Source organism: Glycine max, chromosome 4 (genome assembly GCF_000004515.6).
Source record: "Glycine max cultivar Williams 82 chromosome 4, Glycine_max_v4.0, whole genome shotgun sequence".
In the NCBI taxonomy this organism is placed as follows: domain Eukaryota; kingdom Viridiplantae; phylum Streptophyta; class Magnoliopsida; order Fabales; family Fabaceae; genus Glycine; species Glycine max.
Window position 1 is genome coordinate 4,773,062 of NC_016091.4, and position 19,413 is coordinate 4,792,474.

Consider the following 19,413-nt stretch of genomic DNA (forward strand, 5'->3'; position numbering starts at 1 on the left):
GCAATATGTTTTACTAATTAACATTTAATTATATAACTTTTTAAATTAAGGAATTAGTTTTTAGAACATATTACTAATTACTTATTTTTTACATTGTAATTTGTAATCATCAATGTTAGTAAAATTTAAATATAGTACTGTGGTATTAATTTTATAATTTTCTTTTTTACAATCACAAGTCTCCTATGCCGAAAACATTTTTGATCGAATCAGATAAAAATATTATAGATGAAAAAAAAAACCTTAAATATTTTCAATATATTTAATTAAGGCGAAATAATTTCACATCAATTAATTCACATGTTATAATAAATATTTTAAATATTATATTTATAATAATTTTTAATTAATTCACAATACAAGGTATCAATATTAAACATTTAAAAAATAATGTATAACAAATTATTAGGTTTATATTTTAAATAATTTAATACATTTTTTAATGTAACAATTGGATTGATAAAATCTAACATTTATTAAATATTATTGAATTATTTTGTCAACATTTAATCATAAGTTATTATAGATGATAAATTTATTTCTTTTTATAATAATTATTTTAAAACTCATAATACCAATATTTTTAATCGATTGACTATGTAAGACTATTATACAGTACCCATATATAATTATTAAACTCTTTTATTTATATGAAAACTTCTCACATATTATGAGAATAAAAATAAAATAAAATATAATAAATTATTTTCTTAAAAATAAATAATACTATTCAAAAATTATTTTCATATTCTAATGTCCACACACCGGTAATGGAATTACCTTTTTGTGGATATAAATTTGATCCTTAAATTAATATTTATTAGTGAAGGATATGTAATTACCTTTTAACTACTCAAATGAGCCTTGAGGTTATACCGTGGTCTTGATGAGCCTTTCCAAATTCTAACTCACATAAACTCTTTATATATAAATATATAAAATAATGCAGTACTACTAGAAAAAATTAAACTTGTAAATAAATATGAAAACCATCACATTTTTTAATTCACGTTACTAAGGAAAAAATTTGTTGTCCTTAATGATAAGAGAGATGGGAGGAAAGGAAGATACTCCAAGTTCCAACTCCAAAGATTTGGTGTATGGAATCCACTAAACGTGAGTTTCCAAGGTTCCCTTGTGATTATGAATCTATTGCGAAGTCATCATTCACTCGTCTTTTCAAATCCTCATGTCATATAATGATACATCACCATCCATATTTTTAAACATCTAATCATTGTCATTTTTTTATCTCTCTTCTCTTATCATATGACATATTACATATATTTATTCATTTTTTTTTCTCATTTGGTTGTCATATAGCATATTGGATATTCATAAATAAATGAGATTATTTTCCATTTGTTTATTGTTTAGGTCGTCGTTGTGGTCTTTTCATAATTTTTTGGGCGTGAAGTTCTATAATTAATCAATTAAAGTGGTTTTTTTTCATAATTTTTTTCTTTTTTTATAATTGGGTGGGAGATGTTATCTCTCTAGAAAGGTTAGTCACCCAGTATTTTTTTTAATCTTTTTACTGATGCTTCTATTTACTATCCTTATGTTATTAGAGGAGCTTTCCCAGAGATTAGAAACCACAAGATGGATCGATTTTTGTAGAAAATTACAAATGAAGAAATCAGAAAAGCTTTCTTCTCTATGGGGAATTACAAAGCTCCTGGTGTGGATGGTTTCCAGTAAGTTTTCTATAAAAGACAGTGAGATGTGGTGGGGGTTTTCTTTTGTGACCTTTTTTGGAGTATTTTTGAAGACCCCGCTAAAAAATTAAATCCCTTAATGCTAACCTTATTTCACTCATCTCAAAGGTGGAATCTGTGGTAAACATGAAGCAGTTCGGGTTGATAAGTCTATGCAATGTATCTTACAAAACTGTGACAAAGATTTTATCTGCTAGACTTAGAAGGGTAATGAAGGAGCTTATTGATCCTTGTCAGTGCAGCTTTATCCCTAATAGGCAAAGCAGTGACAACACTATCATTGCACAAGAAGTGATCCATTCTATGAAGAATAAAAAGGGGCAACAAAGTTGGATGGCAATTAAAATAGATTTGGAAAAGGCCTATGACAAAATTAAATGGTGTTTTGTTATAGACACCCTGAAGGATATTGGCTTCTCGGACATCTTTGTTAACTTGGTAAGATTTTGTATTTCTACTCCCTCTTTTTCAGGTGCTTTGGAATGGTGAAGCCCTTGAAATGTTTCTCCCTCTAGAGGTATCCGACAAGGGGATTTCATTTCTCCTTACCTCTTTGTTTTATGCATTGAAAGACTTTTCCATTTAATCAATTATGAGGTGGAGCAGGGTCTATGGAAACCAATCCAACTATCAAGAAGTGGTCCGAAGATCTCTCACCTTTCTTTTGCATATGACCTCCTCCTATTTGCAGAAGCATCTTTGGATTAGGCAGAAGGTTTGAGCAACACCCTGTATATTTTCTGTAGAAGCTCAGGTCAAAAAGTGAGTGTGGATAAGACCAGAATATTTTTTTCTAAGAGTACTAGAGATCGAATTGCCAATAAGCTTGGTTATCAAAGGATGACGGATCTTGATTAGTACTTAGGTGTTCCCCTCCACCATGACAGAGTCTCAAAGCAAAACTACCAATTCTTGCTTGACAAAGTTAACAAAAGATTGAGTAATTGGAAAGCTTCCCAGTTATCCTTAGCAGGTAGAGTCACTTTCACCAAAGTTGTGATCTAAGCTTTACCTAATTATGTAATGCAGACTACCCTCCTCCCTGCTACAGCGTGTGAAGAGATTGACAAAAAAGTGTCGTGGTTTTGTGTGGGGCCATACTACAACCTCTACAAAAGTTCATTGGCACAATTGGGACTTAATATGTATCCCTAAATATAAAGGAGGTTTTGAGCTTTAGAAAGCATTTGTAATGAATCAAGCTATGTTGATGAAGGTTAGCTGGAATATGTGTACGAGACCCAACAATTTATGGGTCAGAATGATGCCTTCAAAGTATAAATGTGAGGATGACGTACTCCCTGTTATTGACCAGCATAGACAAGGGACAAATTTATGGCAAGGGATTGTAAAGAATTGGGAACATTTTAAGCCAAACTTAATTTGGAGGATTGGCAATGGTAGGCAAGTTCGGTTTCGGGAAGATTATTGGGTCCCAGGGGTTAGAAATCTCAAACATCATTGGATTATTCAAACCAATGTTAGGGAGAATATTCCAGTGTGCTTCTTTGTTAATGCAAATGATGACTGGAACTTGGATCGAATGACTAAAGAGATTCCTTTGAATATTGTTCAAATTATTAAGAGTTTGAGGCCCCCCTAGAGCTCAGCACACCATGATTATGTGGAGTGGGATAAGGTTGTTGATGGCAAGTTCTCAACGCTTTTTAAAGGAGTGTGGCATTGGGATGGGCCTGATCTCATAAAGTTCCATCTCTGGAAGATCTGTCAAGAAATTCTCCCTACAAATGCATTGAGAGTGCATCAGCATATGGCAATGGATGATAAGTGTCCCGTGTGTAATCTTCACCCAGAATCACTACATCATGCTCTTAGGGACTGCAAGTGGGTAAACAAAATATGGTTAGCCTTTAATGTTTTGCCTAATTCCTTGCTTTTCCAACAAGATGTGGGTAACTGGGTTGCTACAAACCTGGTTAAAACTCAGTCTGCATAATATAATGTGGAACACTGTTTTTGGTGTTATTTTGGACCGCTTATGGTGGAGGCGCAATGAATGGGTATTTCGCAATAAATTGAGGGACACTAATGCAGTGGTCATGAATGTTAAGAGCTTTCTTTGTGACTGGAATAACAACAAGAAGCTCCAGCAAAACCTTACTCCAGATTATATCAATGTCAGTATTGAGGAAGCAGAGCGGTGGAAAAGACCTTTGGAGGGATTTGCAAAAGTTAACTGTGATGGAGCACTTCATCATATAGCTGCTATAGCTTCGTGTGGTGCAGTGCTTCATAATGACGATGGTGTTTTCATGCAAGCGTACTCGAGGAGACTAGGACATTGCTCAATCTTAGAAGTTGAACTTTGGGCGATTTTTCATGGTCTAAATATGGTGGGGAACTATTAGGTAACAAACTTAATAGTTGAAACGGATAATGTGGAGGCTATTAAGTTGTTTGATAGTGGAAACTTTACGGGAAGTCAGTTTGCAGAACTGGTAGCTGAAATTGAGAAGAAGAAAGCTACTTTTCAAAAGTGCATTATGACTCATATTGTTAGAGAAGCAAATAGGTTGAGAAGAAGAAAGCTACTTTTGTATTATTTTATTTGTTGGTTTTTGGTTAGGTTTTTTTGTTGATTAATCTTATGGAGTTTTTGTTTTTTTTATTGTTATTATTTCTTGAACCTCAGTTGCTCCCAATTTAGAATTAACAAAAGAAATCACCAGCAAAGTAGGGATGAACTGATGAAATTAGAAGAAAAAAAAAAGATTTTTGCTATTATCAGAAAAAATTTAAAATGAAATAAAAAAAAACTGGTTAAATAAGTCTCCCTTTTCAGAGAACAAACCGGATACCTGAATAATAAATCACCTTTTAAATGAACAAGTCTACATTTTAAGTAAAATGTGTTGTTTAAAAAATTTATTTTTTTCTTCCCGTAAGTAACCTGTTATTGCATGTAATTTTGACTTCCTAACTGGTTGTGCATTTTCTAAGAGACTTCACCGTAGGCATCACCTCTTTTCTTTCTTTAGTTACTTTTCTTCCACTTCATTCATCGTGAGAGAAAAAAAAAAGGATGTTTTTTAATGAATACAAAGAGCATCTCATCACTTATTTGCTTTCAAGCTGAAAAGTGACTGTATTATGTTTTCAATTTTCATTTATAAACTTGTTGTAAAAATGTATATTTGTATTATTCCAGTGTAGGTGTAATTATTCTCTTTTCAATTACATATGTAAATTAAAAGAAATATACAGATAATTTTTAATTTTAAGTGGTATGGAAAACTTAATTATTTATATACGATCGAGGATTTGTTGTGATGCAGAGATGATATAGAAGAGGTAGGAAAAGAGATATCATTATTAACTTTTCATAGATTGGTGACTGCATTGCCTCTAGCTTTCAATATTATTTCATGGATTTTCCATAAATTTTAATTAATAAAATAATATTAAACTGTGTTTAAAAATATGGTGATAGTAGGTGAGTTAAATCAACCAAACCGATTGAATTTAATTTAGATTTGATTGAATTTGTTGAACTTTTTAACAAACGTGACCTAAAACAATTCAACCAAACTCAAGACCAATTAGTTCTTTAATTTTTGTTAACAAAAAGTAATATTTGTAAAAAATAAAATAGCATTTAAGAAAGCTTCAGTTTATATTATACATTTTTTAAATAAAATAAAAGTATAAGAAAAAAAAATTAAAATAAACTATGGTAATCAGATGAGTTTAGTTTACTAATTTAGAATACGTTTGAAAGAGCTAATAAAAAGCTTATTTTGAACTTATAAAAATAACATAATTTTCATAAGATTTATTTAATTTGTTTCAACAAGTTTCTTGGAGTAACTTATTAAAATAAAGCTTATTTTAGCTTATTCCAGTTGTATGATCAAATGTATAATATACTAAGTTTTTATGTGATAAAACCTATTAAATAAGCATGTAATTAAGTTATTTATCCAAACACTTATTATGAGCTTAAGAATGTACTGTTTGATACTCAATCTATTTTTTTTAAAGATATACTCAATCTAATAATAATTGAGTTACGCAACATTTTATTCAATAGGTTTAATGGTGTTTAGTATTTGAAAATGATAAATTTCGATTTTTCACATCAACTTTTAAAATATTGATTTTCCCCTATATTTTCAAAAGTACCTAAATTTCAGTCCTTGTACAAGGGAAAAGTGTTAGACTAAAGGATTGAAGTTTAGATATTTCCAAAAATATAAGGACGAAAACTATTAATTTTAAAAGTTAATTATAGGTCATGTTTAAATTAACTTCTTCGTAAACACTTATAAAAAAAAGAAATATAAAATGAAATAAGCTTCTTACTTAATAAGTTAAAATTAACTTATTATACAATTATATAAACTAATTTATAAAAAAAAATTGGTTTATTTTTTCTAAAAGTTAATTTTAATTTATACATAAATTAATTTTAACTTGTTAGAAAATCTTAACTCATTTTTTTTTCTTGTTCTACAAGTGTTTAACAAATATAACTAACCCAGTAGTTATACAAAAAGTGTAGCTATATATTAAGTGAATAGATCTGTCTCCTCCACGGCCTCACTCATTTGTTAACAGTTGCACCTACGCCTCTTTGTGACTTGTCTAATAAACTAATTGATGTATTTAAAGACAGCATTTGCAGATGCATTAGAAAAGAATAGAACATAAAATATGTGTTCTATTTACCTATTTAGTTTATAATAAAAAAATGCAATATATTTAATTTTACAAAAAAAATGAACTTAAAAAAAATAAAATATAACAATTTATTTAACTATATATTGTTATTGTTTCAAACTCTATCTAATTCGGTGAGTTTGCAAAAGAAATAGAAGACAAACATTTAAAAAATAAGTATTTTAGCTGATTTTTGCTATCCCATAATAATAAGGTGGATACTGAGGATGAATGACATAAAGATTTATCTAAGCTTCAAATGGCAGGTATTGTTTTGAAAATTCCAACAAGCTGTTATCTTCTGGGTGGACAGAAATGAAAATAATTAATAAGACAAACCTTACTCTCCAACTACTTAGATATAATTACTACCTAAATCTCTGATACGATTAGTTGTGATGATATCTAATTATTTATTGTGAGAGGAAATGATCCAATGTCTAGTTTATAATCCAAGCTAGAGGTAAGCTGTAATTATTTTTTATCCGGTCTTAAATTTTGACTGAATTAGATTCACACTCGTCTCAAATAGATTTCAACCAAGATATTTTGGCAAATGAAATTCGACATTGTTAATCATTTTGCTTCAATTTTGAAATGTAAGTTAATAATAATTAACTTTATTTTAACACGGGGATGGAAAATATTAGGAAAGGTATTTACCAGTTTTTATAGGTTTTAATAGTTTATTCAATCAAAATTAACAGCGTTTGAAGTATTGAATCTAGCCATACAAGTAATGAAAAAGAATTATTCCGAAAGAAAATAAAGAAAAATAATAATGAGGGAGAATGAAATGAATGAGAAAGGAGTGAATTCTTTTGTTCTGTTTGTTCTGGAACATCATCGTTGCATGCCTGTTTTGAGATTACAGACCATAATCAGGAAATTATTTCCTGCACTCCCATTTTCTTTCTACACCTATTCTAGAATGTAAAAAAATTACATTCCAGAATGTAAATTTTTACATTCCACAGTTACATTTGGGATTATGTGTTTCGGAAGCTTAAAAGATATGCAGGAAGTAAAATTGGAGCTGTACGAAGAAACTTCCTCAGCATCTACTATTGGACATTTTGTGAGACAAAACCTGGTATTATTGGACTTCCTGGGCCAGATGTTTTTCCATAGATAGTTTAGGCTCTTACTATTTATACCTCCAATTTTTCTAAGTAGACCCACGTTCCCCTTTCTACCTCTCAGTTACCCATTATGTCCTTTTTCTTAAAAAAGTACACCTCTTTTTGCTTTTGAGAAATGTATTTCTAGGATTACATATACATATTCCAAAAATGTATCTCCAAAATTATGATTTATAGTTATGGAGATATACTTTCAGAATAAGTATATATTTTCAATAAAATATCACTTAAGAATTAGGATAATTGATGAGAAATAAATAAAAAAATGATAAATATTTATCTTATACTCATATTTTTTAGTCTTATTTTTATCCTATCATTAATATTTTTTAAATCCTATCAAAAATCTTATTTTTATTTTCTTTATTATTTCTTAAACCTTAATTTTAAACTATCTTCACCATATATTCATTATATAATACTATGTTTTCATCATTATCATACAATATTTTTTGTTTTCTTTCATGTGACACTATATTTCAAGGTACGTTTATCACTAACTTCATATATTATATACCTTAATTACAAAACAAAGCTTTTGACAATGATTTCTTTCCTTTAACTGCGTTCATTCATTTTTTAATCTAAGCCCATGTCAACAATTTAGTGTCACATGAAGTTAGTGATGAACGTATTTTGAAACACATTGTCACATGAAGAAAAACGCAAAATATTGCATAATAATGATGAAAACACAATATTATATAATGAATATATGGTAAATATAATTTAAAATTAGGGTTAAAGAATAATAAAGATTAGATGAAAATAAAATTTTAGAAAGGATTTAAATAACATTAATGATAGGATAAAAATAAGACTAAGAAACATGGGTATAAAATAAGCATTTATCATTTTTTTTTATTTCTCGTCAACCATCTTAATTCTTAAGTGATATTTTATCGAAAAATATATATGTATTCCAGAAGTATATCTCTAGAACTATGAATCATAATTCTGGAGATACATTTCTAAAATAGGTATATGTAATTCTGGAAATATATTTCGAAAAACAAAAGGGGTGTACTTTTTTAAGAAAAAAATATAATGGATAATTGAGAGATAAAATGGGATATGGGGGTGTACTTAAAAAGCAGGGGTAGAAATAGGAAGAGCTGATGGTTTAAGTGCTTTGTGCTTAAGGACCCAAGAAAGAAATAGGAACTACTATTCTCACCTTGTATTAACACCTCGTTTTTTTAGTTTATGAATTAAAATATATTATAAAATTGTATTTCTATTTTGTAATGAATTTGCACCTTATAACAAAATTGAACACATATTTTTTGAATCAAAATACAAAATGGAATGACATTTTTATTATACATTTTGTCCAACAAAAATGTGTTATTGATGTGTTAATTTTTTACTAATAGTGATATAAATTATTTTTTAAAATGAATTAAGATACATTTTATCCTTTTTAATTGGAGTCATATCATATTTTTTTTATCATTTTCAATTAAAATTGAATTAATTACAATAAAAAATATTCTTTATAAAAGTAATTGAATTATTTATTATGCAAATTACCCTTATTAATAGTAATTGAAATAATTATGATATTAGTTTGAATTACAATTAATTCGATTATAATTAAAAAGGACAACTTATATGATCTTTAATTCTAAATTCAATTTAAAATTATTTATATTATAATTAATTCGATTATTATTAAGAAAAGATAACTTATATTATAATTAAATAATTAAAACACACACATATATTAATAAATTATATTATTTACTTCCTTGCACTAAATAATGGAATTCAGCACAAGTATATTATATACCTATATATATCCTCGTGATCTACAAGTAGTAGATTAAAGGCGTTCATATGGTAGCTACTACACTAACACTAGTCACCACTAGTGGAAGAAGCTTTCGACAAAATGCAGAATGATTCAATTTTAATGGCTGGCTTAATGTGAGATCATTCTTTGGGTTTAAAATACACCAAAACACAATCACTGCTCCTTTTCTTGTTTTTATTTATAGAAACGAACACTTTTCTCTAATGTTTACGCACAACAATGGAATTAGGGGACCATTGAGTGGATCCAATTTGTTTCCAGGTCTGAGCAAGCACAATCAGCTGTGGGAGCGAACTTTTTTCTGAATAAAGTGATTCAATATATAGGCTCTCTTTCATTTGAACTGACCTAAATTAATTATATGCATACGAAGAATATATTTGTTTTAGTAAGTGTTGTTTCATCTGAAGTAAAACAGTCACAAGAAAAAAATTTAAAATCAATCAAACTTTTTTTTATATATATAAATTATAATAAGCTTGTACGAGTATATCTTAACCTTAAGTTTGGGTCAAATTGCTTTCCCTCGCGCAGCTTGATTCCCAAAAACAAAATTAATTGGATTATTATTAAATCCAAATCATGGTTAAGTTCGTTCATGTGTATGGTCAATCTTTAGCTCCAAGTTGCAGTTATAATTGTTTTTGTACATATCGTGCCTTTTAAAACATAGGAAAAATATTGTGCCTTTTAAAGCATGGGAAAAACAGAATTAACTGAGAATGATATTAGCATTGTCCTATGTTTTGACAACGATAGACACAAGTCTGATCAATTATATGCGCTTTCATGCACAGGGTTAGGACAAAGGGAAAGTTTACTAGTTTATGCATGAAAAACCGGAGTGGTGTTTTCCACTACATATATGATATATTCATTAGGAATAATATAGTCTGTCTAAGATTCAACTTATGAAATTTGTGTTTTAAACAGCTCAGCCAAGTTTGATATGTGAAATAAATGATTTTTTTTTTAATTTGTATTTATTCTCTAGAAGTCAGCAAATAAACGGATCAGTACGCGGCTCAAATAATAATTTGGAAAAAAATATTTTTTTAAAAGTGAAAAATATGTAAAATTAGAAGAAAAATCTTCGTGGATTTGAATCCTTTCCATGCCCCTAATATCCATTAGTTTCTTCTCCAGCAAAATCTTCGTGTTAAGTTGTTATGTATAGTCTCTCGATTGGTACCAGGTAGCTAATCGTGACCATCTGCACGTTCCTATTGCAAATAAACAGTTATTTAATTGAATTTAATTTAAATATATTGATGCATTTTAATCATACACAATCATTTTATTAACTTTAATCATACTTATATTAAAAGTCAACATGATTCCAGATTAATTGACTGTAAAACTTAAACTCTTTTGAATTAAATACTTGATATAATGGAAATATAAGATTGATTTAATCATGAAGGGAGATGAGAGAGGAAAAGAAGTAATAAATTTGAATTATTTCATTAAGAAAAACTAACAACTGATATTTGTAAATAAAAAAAAAAAAAAACTGATCTAATGTTTAAGAAGGCCTCAAGACTTTCAAGTGAACCTAGCAAAAGTGGATGTAACTTGAGTTGGGGGGATATTCGGAAATTGATAAAAAAAAAAAAACACAAACTCTAATATAAAGTGATGAGTACTAATTTTTAGAATATGAGCCCAAAGCTATGTGTATATTTCGATTTTGTTTATAAGCTGTTTTAGCTACAAATTAATGCTTCCAAAGTTTGCACGACGGGTGTAGGTTTTGTTCCCGGGATTTGTGGATGATGCCTGGTCAGTTTAACAATACTTTGGCCCCATATACTTCTTCATAGAATCATTTGCCTGTCTCTATCGCATTATCTAACAGAAAACGAGCAAGTTGCTATTAAATTAGTGTTGTTAGATTGTTTGGTTTGCAATAAATTCAATTGTTGATGGCAAAATTAAGAAAAAGCCAGTCTCCAGCTTTTATTCATTTTATTTTAACTTGGAACTTAATGGGGATGACTAAAGAAATGTTTTATTTTTCATAGTATGCCAAATGCAAATAGCCATTCAGTTAAAATGAAATAAAATACAATAAAATAAATTTATCATTTCATTTTTTATTTAAATATTCTATTATAAAAATAATTTTTATTGAGGTTCTTATTAAAAATATTAGTTAACAAATTAATAATAATTTTTATTAACACTGCATTAAAACTATAATAAAAATGTAATAATAATAATAATATCTTTTCAATATTTTTTCAACCTTATCTCGTTGAGACATTGGTTAACATTTTAAATTATAAACTATATTCTATACGCATGTTATTAGTTTTTTGAAAAAAAGAGCCAAAGTGTTTTTTTTTTTTATAACAAAAGCAGCCTAAATTCCCAAACAAGAAATTCTACTAAACAAAATTCAAGCAGAGTCAACCAACAAACACAGAGACTAAGAAGTTTGACAAAAATTCTACAATCAACACTAATGTTTAAGCTGTGCTTAGCTAGTTCATTTGTCACCTGATTTGCTTTGTGATAGATATGCAAAAAGGATATACGATTGTTCTTGAGCCGACATGACTTCTAATATCTCTCACCACATTATAACAAAAATGTGTAGAAGCATCAAGCATACCCATCTAAAATTACAGCCAAAATTAGCACCCATGATAATCTCATTGGTATGATGACTAAGGCACTACTTCCTGTAGCTAAGTTTGAAAATTGTTTAGACTTGATTTGTGTTCACGGCTGAGTTTATTCCTTGGGCCTTTTTTTTTCTTTTTTCAATTTTTTTTTGTGATGATTGCTTTTGTTTTCTTACATTTTAGAAGTAATTTTAATTTAATTTATTTTGTAAAAAATAATTAATAAAAGGAAAATTTTATCTTAACCTTATAAAAAATCAAGATACACTTTTAAATTTTAATTTAAAACTTATAATAAGGATTTTAAGCAAAATTAATAGAAAGTAGAAATATATTTGACAGGACACTTCATATGTTAAAAAAAAGAATAAAAAATATATGTATAATAAAATTTATGATGATGTAATAAAAAAATAAAAAATATTGGTTTGATGTATGATTATTTTAATTAGAGGTGATGAAAAAAGTACATCCATTATGGGAAGCATCACCCACGTCACTTGGGAAATGGCGGGGAACAGCAACGGCTTCGTCTGGATTTTAAAAAACTCAGTGTCCCCATACACATCCATTTTCTCTCTCTACGGTTGAATCCATTTTTGGGGCGAGAGAAAAAGAAGAACAACATCACAAAATATTCTACTAGTATATGATTGCTTAATTAACACCTGAGACTTTGTTTTTTGCAGAGGAAAGAAAACTCTCGACCTTGAAAGGTAACATAGCATTGTTGCCTCACAAGACACAGGAAAGAAACACAACCACAATTAAGAAATCCAAACATTTCTCCATCATTTTGCACCCCCTATTGCACATACCTATCTGGAATTCCTTTTTTATCAATTTTCTTATTAAAGTTTGTTCCTTTGTACCTCACATATTTATAAACTCATGCTGTCCTCTCCATATGCTAATTACTCCTCTATCCTCTCTAGTGATCAGCTACTTTTCTTGTGATGCATTTGAATCCTCAGTGGAAGAGATTCTTCTCAGAGTTTGATTCTCCCATTTAATTTCTGAGGTGGGCTGCAAATGACCCTTCTTTTCTTTTTTGGATACAATGATGCAAATGATCTTTTAAACTTAGAGTTAGTTATTTTTATCCCTTTCATATCAATTTACTTTATCTGTCCTGGACACTGAGTTCTGTTATTCTATGTGTATTCCAATGCAGTTTGTCTGGAAAAACCATAAGTTCTTTTAAGAGAAGAAAATAACAAGGTAAAATGAATTGAATTTTTATAAATTAAAATTAATCTATGCATTCCATTTTTTTTGAAGAAGTTAGATGAAAGAACTTTTATATGAGTTAAGCATATAAGTTGATTTTAACTTACGAGATAAACTTAATTTATTGTAGCTTATGAGAGAAATTCAATTCATTTAGGATAATTTGTTTAAGCTTATTTGTTAAAATAAATGTTTATTTTAATGATATAAGCGCTTAAAAAAACAACTTTCTGTTTTTTCAATGTGTTTGTCTAAATTGCTTATGCTTAAAAAAATAATTTGAGTTATTTTAAGAAATAAATCTTCAATCTTCTTTTAAAAAAACTCTTCTTTTAAAGTTATTTTTTTAAAAGCTTAAGCAAACTCACTTTATCTTCTATCTTCTGTAAGTGCACATGGAGAAATTTATTCAACCAGCACTTTAGTACCTAACTTATGTGAGACTGATCTTCTCCTAACATATTGCAGTGCTTTGGCTTCCATCCGAATGTGCTGTTTGCAGGCTCTTATGATGCAAAAGGTCATAGTGATATATTAAACTTGGACTAGTACTTTCATGCTCCTCGAGATGGAGAATGATTGTATAAAGGACATGGACATTGAGGTCGTTCCTTCAATGTGGCCTGAAGATATTGGAATGGAGGTTGGGAAGCAATTTAACATAGAAAAGCCTGGAAGGGACCAAGACATGTTAGAGGAGGTTACAATCATAGAGGAGCCAACTATAGTTGATTTCAAGCGCCTCATGGAGCTTACAAATTTTACAGAAAAGGGCTCTTCTCAGTTGGCCTACCTAATGAAACAATGGGAGTACAAACAGGCCAATGTTGTGCGTCTCCTCAGGGAAGAACTTGACAATCTAAGCAAGCAAAGGCAGGATGTTGAGCTCAGGAAGTTGGAGATATTGGAAGAGCATCGATTCGAGGAAGAACGACATGGGGCAGATAAACGTCCAGTTTCTATATTGGATGATGTTTATGATGGTATATGGCAAGACATACCTTGCAGGAGAAGTGATGTTGTGGTTGAAAACAAGAGGAGTGAGATTGATGCTGAGTATGACACTGTCATGTGCTGGAAACAGCGAGCGTTGCATTCAGAGAAGCAGCTGGAGGCAAGTATCCAAAGAGAACAGATACTCGAAGAAAAGTTGCAAGAAAGAATAGCAAACATTGAAAGGCAGTCCTCACCTGTGGAAGAACTCTCCCAGATACTGAAGAGGGCAGATAATTTCTTGCATTTTATACTCCAAAATGCACCTATTGTTATTGGCCATCAGGTATATCACTGAGTATATTGAGTTTTTCTTGTAGAATAATCTTAGCATATTATATGACTTGAAATTGATAGTGAGATTTTGAGTACTCTTTTGACTTTTGAGTAGTAACAAGCATGTAGTTACTGCTTGCCATAGTGAGCTCTTTTAATCTGCTTGATATTTTTCTTCCAGGACAAAGAATTGCGCTATTGCTTTATCTATAATCATTTTCCAAGTTTACAAGAGGAGGTAATGATTGCTGTTGAAACTCTTGTTGCAAGCTATATGGTTAATGCTGCATCAATTTGTTTTATTCTAATTGTTTTCTATTAAAAGCTTCCGAAAACTCAGAAGAAGCTTGTTTCCTCTCTTTTAGTTCTTTTGCAAGGGATTTTTAAGCAAGCTGAAATATCTTAGCTCCTTAACTTATTCATCTTTTTCAGGACATCATCGGAAAAACCGATGTTGAAATATTCACGGGAGCTGGTGTTAAGGAAGCTCAAGAGTTTAAGAGAGAGGTTTTGGAAAAAGGATTACCTGCAAAAAGGGAAATCACTTTTGAGACAGAACTATTTGGGTCAAAGACATTTTTGATATATGTAGAACCTGTGTTTAGCAAAGCAGGGGAGACAATAGGAATAAATTACATGGGAATGGATATAACAGATCAGGTAAATGTTGTTGTCCTTTTTTTTTAACTGAGTCAAACGACGTCATGTGATTCATGTAGCTAATCTCAATTAGTTGGATAAGGTTTTGTTGTTATTGTTGTGGCCGTCGTACTTGCATTCATAAAGAGAATATCTATATTTCTTAATAAAATGCAGGTGAGAAAAAGAGAAAGGATGGCAAAGATTCGGGAAGAGATTGCTGTTCAGAAAGCCAAGGAAACAGAACTGAATAAAACCATTCACATTACAGGTTCAATCACTCAGTCAAATCTCATTTATCAAATTTACTTCAATTTGTTTTTACAGTAAGAAAGCTTATTATGTTTCCCTCCTCCTTTAATAGAGGAAACTATGCGAGCAAAACAAATGCTGGCAACAATGTCTCATGAGATAAGATCTCCATTGTCTGGGGTTGTTAGCATGGCTGAAATTCTTTCTAACACGAAACTCGATTGGGAGCAAAGACAACTCCTGGATGTCATGCTATCTTCTGGAGATTTGGTTCTTCAACTTATAAATGACATACTCGATCTTTCCAAGGTTGAGTCAGGTTGGAAATCTATCCTTGTTTTGTTTCTTACTAATGAGATATAACATGTGAATAATATAAAGAATAATGTTAATCATTTGGAGAGCAACTTGGAAGTTGCTTATGAATTATGATTAAGACAAAAAAGTTCTTTAGATTTTTCATTTTAGATGCCGATATTACACAATCTCCAAAATCCTGTTTCTATGTAGGAGTGATGAAATTGGAAGCTACAAAGTTCAGGCCAAGAGAGGTAGTCAGGCATGTACTCCAGATCGCTGCGGCCTCATTGCAAAAAATACTAACCTTAGAAGGACATGTAGCAGATGATGTGCCTATTGAGGTGGGGACTTAGTAATATTTGCATCCTATGCAGTCGCATATTTAGCATCGTTATTGTCCTTAAATACTGGAGAATGTCATCTGATTAGTGCTAACTATTTGCACTTCATCTGCTTCATGCATAACTGCAGGTCATTGGTGATGTTTTAAGAATGCGGCAAATTCTCACAAATTTAATTAGGTACTGAGCTTCACGTGATTGGCTAGTCTTATTTCCAATTAGTTTGTCACATAAATGATGCATTTTTTCATTTCCATTTATTCTTTTGAGGGAGCAGTGCTCTCTTCTGTACTTGGCTGCACATAATATATAACAGGAAAACAAAAAATTTAGAAAGAAAGTAGTTCTGTTGCTCAACATTTATTATTGCTAATATTTTGCAGCAATGCCATCAAGTTCACCCATGAAGGCAAAGTTGGAATAAATCTTTATGTTGTGTCAGAGCCTACTTTTGCAAAAGCAGAATGCATCCAAAAGATGACTTCAAGCCATTCAACTATTTCAGTGAATGGTGTAAAGGAAGAGAAATATCTCTCAAAACCTCAAAGTGACAGTGATAGAAATCTTCTTGATGGTTGTCAAAAACATGATGACCATCCCAGCCAAAACCATGCATTCCATGAAGAATGTAGATCTCCTGTCAAAAGTGAATGCTCAATGAATGGAGACACTGAGGAGCAACCTAATTCAGCTGAAACAACAGTGTGGATACGTTGTGATGTATATGACACAGGCATAGGAATACCAGGTATATACTATATAGTGAACTTCATCTTTTATTCATCACAACCCTGATCTCTATTCTTCTGTCTGTTTTAGAATTCTATTTTGCATTCACCAGTGTGATTTTTCTTACAGAAAAAAAGTACTCATCAGATGAATATTTTTTCCATGTTGTAATGCGACAGAAGATGCTATACCAACCTTGTTTAAAAGGTACATGCAAGTCAGTGCAGACCACACTCGAAAGTATGGTGGTACAGGGCTAGGACTAGCAATATGCAAACAACTGGTAAATTGAAAATCACATTTCATTTGTTTTCTTAACTAGCTAAATTGCTAATGTTTCTTTGCACTTGGAATAGGTTGAGTTGATGGGGGGTCAACTAACAGTTTCTAGCAAAGAACACTATGGTTCTACTTTCACTTTCATACTTCCATACAAGGTTTCAATCGCTTGTGATCATTCTGATGATCTGGATGAGCTCTCTGACGTGGAGAATAATGATGCTGCATCTGATGATACAATAGAGAGTTTCTTCCAATTCCAACCACGCACTTTGGGCTCTCTTTTCTCATCTAATGGATCTAGCAGGACACATAAGTTATTAACACACAAAATTGGCTACACCAGCTCACATAAGCTTGGTGGATTTTCTGAGAGTTTGTATTCATTCCCCTCCAATGATATCATGTCAAAAGGGACATGTTCAGCTGATGATGCATCTTCTGTGGTTGAGGTTCCAGAGATGTCTGAATCGGCTAGTTCATCTGGTCACAGCCAAAAAACTAAGTCAAATGGAGAAATGTCTGAAGCAAAGTCAAATGAACTACAACAAACAACATGTCAGGGTCATGGGAAGACAAACACAACTTTCCAATGCGTTACAAACAGCAGTGTATCTGAAGTAACCAAATCCACAATAATACCTAAGATCCTTCTTGTTGAAGATAACAAGATTAATGTCATGGTGACACAGTCCATGATGAAACAATTAGGCCATAGCATAGATGTTGTGAACAATGGAGTGGAAGCCGTACGTGCAGTTCAGCGTCACACTTATGACCTGATTCTGATGGTAATTTCTAGAGATCTCAGAATAGTATCTTGTGGCAATTTTGCCATACAAATCTAAGCTTGATATAAGTTTTACTATGTACTAATCATTTGCTGCTTGCACTTCGCAGGATGTCTGCATGCCAGTTATGAATGGTCTTCAGGCAACAAAACTGATTCGGACTTTTGAGGAAACAGGCAATTGGGATGCTGCAAGAAATGCTGGAATCGAGCAAAGTGTACAAGATCCAGATTGTGAATGTTCTGTACCATCTACAAAGCGGATCCCCATTGTTGCGGTACGTACTTACTACTTAGTCTCCTGTTTCCCTCTAGTGTGACTACTCTATCTAGACTAGAAGAACCCCGAACATGCATGTTAACTTCTATAAATATATCAGCAAAAGGATGGGTAGCAACACATTTTCTAGCATCCTCTTTACTGTTGGTTAGAATTTATTAACTCCAAAATCATGAGTTTGACTCATTAAATAAGAAATGTGACCAACAAAATTGTAATTTTTAATAAATTTCAGCGAATAGTAAAAAGTATGTTCAAAAGAGAGTACAAGTATCAGAGACTGTCTTGTACTTGTTTGTATTTCACTATTTCTCATTTCAGCAAATAACTTCTATGTGTAAGTTGTATATTCAAATAATTAAACAGGTATTAGACTATTATAAAATTATTTCCATCCTTTATAGTTTGTTCAGAAGCCTTGATTTTCCTGCTTGTACAATTTTTGCAAATAAGTTCCTTTGTGCTAAACTGCTAATTCAAATTCTGCTAGTAACCCAATAGCTGTTTTTGCTCAAAACTAATGCTAGCTAAACAATCTTTTGGCTGATTTCAATTTAATATTGAAATAATTTTCCTCTTCTTCAAAATTAATTTTTGAGAAGTAGATGATCATTGTCTAAATATCTCATCTTAATGCAGATGACAGCAAATGCTTTGTCAGAGAGTGCTGAAGAGTGTTTTGCAAATGGTATGGACTCGTTTGTGTCAAAACCTGTGGCATTCCAAAAACTGAAAGAATGTATTGAACAATACCTTGTAAATTTCAGCTAGTGTATAAAAGAAGACCATAAAGAATATATTAAAGCCTAGGAAAGTTTTGTAATGAATGCATAATGTTCTCCAACTTTGTTATTGCCTACCAGCTTAATTAGGTTGTATAGATCTACAATATTCTTTTCATCTCCTAAAAATTTTCTGTAGTTATGAAGGGAGTGCAGGAATCTCTTCTAATAATTATTAACTAGGTGCCTCGGATTATATAATGATTAGTTATTTGTATACTAATTACTAATATAAGAATGATATACAAAATTTAGGAGACATTTTTAAAAGTAAAAATGTTATTTTGGCCTATCATATAAATACGTAAGCTAAAAATGACAATACATATTTGATTAAGTTTATAAGAACATATAATCTTTTTATGAATATTTTTTAACTTATTTTAATAAATTTTATAGTGAAACTTATCAAACTTAATTACAACAATTTAACTTATTATCTTTAGTACTTCACGTATAAGCTAAGCTATTAAATATAACCGATAACTTAAATTTATTTAATTGACATTTATCATTAAAATAATTTATAATTTAAT

At 30.6% G+C, this 19,413-nt stretch overlaps 2 protein-coding genes across 2 annotated transcripts; both read left to right on the forward strand.

Moving 5' to 3' along the window:
* Positions 1–3,679: 3,679 nt before the first annotated feature.
* LOC102666861 (uncharacterized) lies at positions 3,680–4,087 on the forward strand. Its single transcript, XM_006578983.1, has one exon. It carries the CDS (start codon positions 3,680–3,682, stop codon positions 4,085–4,087), a length of 408 nt encoding a protein of 135 aa, XP_006579046.1.
* Positions 4,088–12,596: 8,509 nt separating this feature from the next.
* LOC100811117 (histidine kinase 5) lies at positions 12,597–18,946 on the forward strand. The gene is made up of 13 exons (XM_014774484.3): positions 12,597–13,007; positions 13,685–14,495; positions 14,667–14,723; positions 14,918–15,145; positions 15,302–15,395; positions 15,489–15,695; positions 15,887–16,017; positions 16,148–16,197; positions 16,401–16,765; positions 16,926–17,029; positions 17,103–17,816; positions 17,926–18,093; positions 18,735–18,946. The coding sequence occupies exons 2-13, from the start codon at positions 13,773–13,775 to the stop codon at positions 18,864–18,866; spliced, it is 2,973 nt and encodes a 990-aa protein (XP_014629970.1). The 5' UTR covers positions 12,597–13,007; positions 13,685–13,772; the 3' UTR covers positions 18,867–18,946.
* The last annotated feature ends 467 nt before the right edge of the window (positions 18,947–19,413 follow it).